This window comes from Calypte anna, chromosome 2, assembly GCF_003957555.1.
Source record: "Calypte anna isolate BGI_N300 chromosome 2, bCalAnn1_v1.p, whole genome shotgun sequence".
NCBI lineage: Eukaryota > Metazoa > Chordata > Aves > Apodiformes > Trochilidae > Calypte > Calypte anna.
In genome coordinates, this window is record NC_044245.1 from 130165544 (window position 1) to 130171018 (window position 5475).

Sequence of the window (5475 nt, forward strand, 5' to 3'; positions counted from 1 at the left end):
AGGTAAGTGTCTAGCTACTACATAACAGGTAAAACAAGATAAAATGTTTTAAAATGTTCACTTTTTTCAAAACAAAAAATACATTAAATTACTTGAGATATTTAAACAAGAAGTTCTCTTGATAATCCAGCAAAAACATATTGAAGAGGAATTTCAAAGTATGTATATTTCAGAAGATTATGAACAAGATTAGGAATTTAGGAGAATGGGAAAAGAAACTAAATGTAGGAACAACTTACATGCCTTACAAATTTAGAGTCTTTTTAAATTTCTTTTGCTTTCAGCACTTCCTGGAGGAGCATCTTTTTTGTTCCTCCATTTAGCAGATAAACTGTTACATTCTTTTGACCCGTGGAAAGCATGCAAACATAAAATACAGAACTCAAATGCACATGCCTCTCTGCTACATAGTCCTCGTTTCTTAACCAATTGATACTTAGCAGGGTATTGGCATCTGGGACAGGGTTTTAGAGCTTCATCAGTGAACAGAGTTTTAGCAACCTGTAGCAAGAGGAGGAAGAGAAGAGCTACTTAGTTCCTGTAAATGAAAAGTTTTCTAAAAAACTAAAGTGGGGAGTTTCTTAGCTACCTACTTTTAAATACTCTTCTTGTCTACTAGTTGAATGGGGAACAGAACTGCATCTCCTGGGTGTAAGTTCAGAGTATGAAGGTGGTGTTCTCACTACAGGAGTTCTGGCTTGAGCCTGGACAGGCCTTAGAGCAGATCTATTGAGAACATTAAGTCTTGTGGCAGCATCCTCAGCTTTCAAGAAATCTTCCTGTTTAAGTTTTTTAATTATGAAGAAAAGGGGAAAAACCCAACAAAACATAAAAGTAAACAAATCAGGTTTCTATTTCATTTCAGATTTACAAAACTGTTTTTTGATTTTTTTTCCCTCCTCTGCAACATCACATTAGTAAAGAAAATTATGTGTAGTTCATGTATTTACCATTAAACGCTTATATATAGTAAGGGAACAAGAGACAGGAACCATTAAAAACAAAGTCCCAAGAGCAGGATAAGCTCTCTACTTGTCCTCATGTTTCTGAATTAGGACACATCTCAATAGCAGCACTGAAATATCAAACAACTTTTGTCATAATTAAAGCAAGATTACACTGAAGTGTTTAAGCATAGACATGTGCAGGATCTAAAAAAATTACACCTCTATTAATATGGTTGCTTTTCTAGATACCCCTTAAACATTTAAATTTCCTTCTGATGTTCACAAGTACACAACAAAGAAGCTTAGCCACAAGTAGAACTGAGAATTATCAGGACATAGTATAGAGTAGATCCTACTGCATTGTAGACTAGAGGTGAAAAAAGAGGAAAAGCATAACAAAAAAGTAAGAACAGGGTTTAAGATCCAAAACCAGAATCAGCTGAGAAAGTGATCCTACAGGATTTTCAGAAGAAGAGAGGGGACAAAAAAAAAAAAAAAAAAGGCAGGGAGGATTAAAGAAAGACAAAATAAAGAGTAGCACATGGTTGAAAGACAAGTACTCAAACTATGGACAGCTGAAAAGCAATAAAAATACATTCTCCTTCACATACTCATGTTGGAACTGTCCCTGTGGGATACCTTTCTGTTGCTTTACAAACTGGTTCTTCTTTTCTCCAACTTGTCTTCTTCCAAATTGAAAAAAATATCACCTTTGAGATGAACCTTACCCCAGCTTCATCCTTCAGGTGTTTTATGTACAACTTTCTCCTCACATCTGCACTTTTATCTTGTACAATGATTTCACGCCAGTTTTTGCTTACTTTCCAAATGCTGTAACAATTGAATGAAAAGAATTATCCATTTTTACATTTTGGCCAAGTAGTGCAGAGTTCACGCTAGTAAGACTACCCTTTGAAGATAAAGCAAAAAGGATTCACCATATCATGATGGAACAGATCCCATGTATTCTTATGTACCACTTAACAGAGTGCTAGAAAAGTTTAGAGAACAACTGCAATATGAAATAGTTATCTTTAGCTTACAATACTATATTAGTTTCTCCCTTCCACATGTGCCACTTACCAGGGTTGTTTCTAAAGTCCTATTTTTGTGTTATGTGTTCTGAAAAAAAACCTGTGCCTTTATACTTCCACCTATTCTCTCATTCTCTGTTACTAACACACACACATCACTTCTGAGTTCTTTGAAATAAGTTTCTATAAATTAAAAACTAATCTAGAAATTTATTCATGAAGCAAAACTGAGTACCCTTGTGCTTAGAAGTAACTGAGGACATTAAGTGCATTAAAAAAATCAAGAAAATGTCTTTTCATTACCAAGCATTATTGGGGAACTTGTAATGAGAAGATGTTATTTACTATGCTAAAAGGAATTTTTAATATGTTTTAAAATTTACAAGTACTGTTATTGAGTTACTAATTCCCATGTTTGGCTTTTTGTTCTGTTTTTTTACATTCAATATATATTTAAAACTAGACAAAAAGAGCCACTTGCTCAATGGTGACAAAAGTTTAATTTCCCCATAAATTAATAAATTCAATTGACAACACTCACTGTTCCAGAAGTTATTCTAAATTATTTGCAGAAACACATATTTTCACCTCCTCTGGGGAGAAAAATAAAAAGCAATAGTGCTTACCTGCATAGACTCTCCACTGTCAAAGCATCTAAAACTATAGCAAGAACATGTTTTAAATTTCTGTATTTTAATTCTGTTAAAATATCTATTTTTTCAAGGCCCATTTTCTTGCCAATAAGTCCAGCAAGAACATGTTCTAATGCAAATATTTCTGTTCCACCAATATTCTCTGATACTTTTTTTTGGTCTGATCTTTGTCTTTGCAAGCATATTTCATGCACTATTTTCAGAGCTGGAGTTCTTGAGAGATCTCCATGCCTTACAGCTAGGTCTCCACTAGGCTGTTCTTGCAAGACTAATGCACGGTCTTCATGGACAAAGGCTCTTTCTTCTGTTAACATACGTGCTGAAGTAGAAGGACTGCCATGATGATCTTCTGTCTCTGACTGTGAACCCTGTTCCCGAAGAGTGGATAGCCTTCTAACTCGTTCAAGTTTTCTTGTCTTTCTTTTACTATCCAGAATTTTGGAACCTTCCTTCTTTTTTTGGAAGGACTCTTGGAAAGATCCCTCATGATCAGAAAACGAGTCTCCTGATTTGTCCAAATGAAGTGAATTATATCCACTGTCCTCAGGTGTTGAAAGATCTGAGTAACTTGCCAGCTTTACAGGAGGGGAGTTTATATCACACGGTTCAGAGTTAGAGTTCTCTGCAAGAGTGTTGACAGAAGTTGGGAACTTACCCTCATTGGCCTCAGGCAACACACTGGAAGTAGGAGACCTAAGCAACCCATCACTAACACTCAAAAGGACACTTTCATTGAACTCATTAGTACTACTAACAACATTCTTACCCTGAATTGGAGATAAACATTCAGGTTCTAGCAATAAGGGGTCCTGACATTTGGACTCATCTAGTGTAGAAGTCCTTTGCTGTGAAAAGGGAAGTCTCCTTTTTGCACAATCAGGATCGGAGCCCTCAGTTTTTGAAGTGCTAGCTGTCAGGGGTTTGACACTTTTACCTCTTGGAGAATCCAAAGCAGTTTGTGAAAGTTTTTCTTCAGAGGTCAAGACACAAGAGAATATTTTTTTTCTGATGCTTCCTGAAGAGCTACCTTGTCTCTCACAGCATCCTGCAGTTGTGCCAGCTGGAAGACTCTTAGGTAAAAGCAGCCTCCTGCGTAGTGAGGAGATTTTTCTACTCCCTTTGGGAGTTTCAAAGGAGTCAATGTTTTGGTTTGCTTCTCTTCTTTCTGATAAGGAGATAGAATTTATTTCATTTTCCATATATGATGCCAGAGGAAAGAGAGCATTTGGGTGAAGATGCTCAGAATGCTCTTGTAGCAATGATAAACTTGTTATGCTCAGTGCTTCTTTATGGTCTACATCAAGATCTTTTACTGACTCACTGTTGTCCAGAAACACTGAAGTGCAGCACGAGTCTTTACAATTGGAGTATTTAAAATTGCTGCTTGGAGATGTTAATCTATTTCTTTTAAGGATATTAAGCATTACTGAACGACTGTCTGACATCTTCTACTTGGCACTTTGACTTTGTAAATGAAGATACCAGTATTCTTTCTGAAAAAAAACGTAAAAGTAATCACCAAGGCACCCTCAGATTAGCAAAAAGGCCTTGTTTAATTCTATCAAGCTAGCAGCCATGAGAGAAATATTTTCATTAGTCTTAGTTGAAACAGTGCTTATACACAAACACGAAGATAAATTACAAATAGATAGTTAGAATGAGTGACTGAAATGCATACTATACCATAAGTGAGGCAAATTAAAACACACATTGAGTTAGCGAGTTGATCTGCCAATCCTCATCCAAGGAAAAAAACTTCAAATAAACAATATAGCAGCTAGGATCCCATTTGTGCTCAAATCTGTGAATTAGCACTCAAGAACTAGCTCTGGAGTTTAGCCAAAAACTGGAGTTAGATTTGGTCATCCTAGAAAAGAGAAGGCCCCAAGAAGACTTTATTGAGGCCTTTCAATACTTAAAGGGAGCCTAAAAGAAAGATAGGGGCAAAGTTTTAGCAGTGTCTGTTGCAATAGGACAAGAGGTAATAGTTTTAAACTAAAGGAGGGTAGATTTAGACTAGATGTAAGGAAGATGATTTTTTTTTTTTTTTTTTTTTTTTGCAATGAGTGGTGAAATGGTGGAACATGTTGCCTAGAAAGGTGGTAGAAGCCCCATCCCTGGAAACATTCAAGGTCAGGTTGGACTGGGCTCTGAGCAACCTAGTTAGTTGGAGATGCTCCTGTCTACTGCAGGGAAGGTGGGACTAGATGACCTTTAGAAGTTGCTTCCAACCCAACCCATTCTATTATTCTAAAAGGCATTTTCTCCTTAAGAAAAAGGAGAAGATTAATCATGAAGTCACAAGTCTACAGGACCCCCATTATTTATATCCCTATAGTCCTTGGAGGTAATAAAATTTGACCTCTAGTTGGAAAGTGAATGGAGCACTCTTACCTGTCTTAACATTTACATTTTACTTTATAAAGAAGCTTTCTGCTTTTGTTTAGCCCTGTGGATAAACTGAGTTTCTGCAACAACACTGTAAAGAAATTGAGTATACATCCTCATCATCTACACAGAAAATACTTCCTAGAAAAGTAACAAGTGGCTGATGCATACATTTAGATAAGAGATGTAAAAATAGAGACTTTTTGCCATTCGTACATGGCAGGGTTTCTTCATCCTAACCAGGGGGGCAATAGGTTACTGCTTTCTTCACACAAGACACAGTAACTGTATAAAATAAATAACACCACGACGAGGGCTCTTCTCACAGGAACCACAGTAGGTCACATCAGCATTGACCCATTTTCAAAATTTGAATCAGCACCTTTTACTGGGGTCTCTTACTGACCTTTGGAACTGGTATTTTGGAACATAAGGGTGGAAATAGTAATTAAA

General features: G+C 36.4%; 1 protein-coding gene across 1 annotated transcript; it reads right to left on the reverse strand.

The window, feature by feature from the left end:
• Positions 1–252: 252 nt before the first annotated feature.
• Positions 253–4079, reverse strand: FBXO43 (F-box protein 43). The gene is made up of 4 exons (XM_008502662.2): positions 2608–4079; positions 1676–1778; positions 594–779; positions 253–501 (listed from the first exon to the last, which is right to left on the reverse strand). The coding sequence occupies exons 1-4, from the start codon at positions 4077–4079 to the stop codon at positions 253–255; spliced, it is 2010 nt and encodes a 669-aa protein (XP_008500884.2).
• Between the last annotated feature and the right edge of the window lie 1396 nt (positions 4080–5475).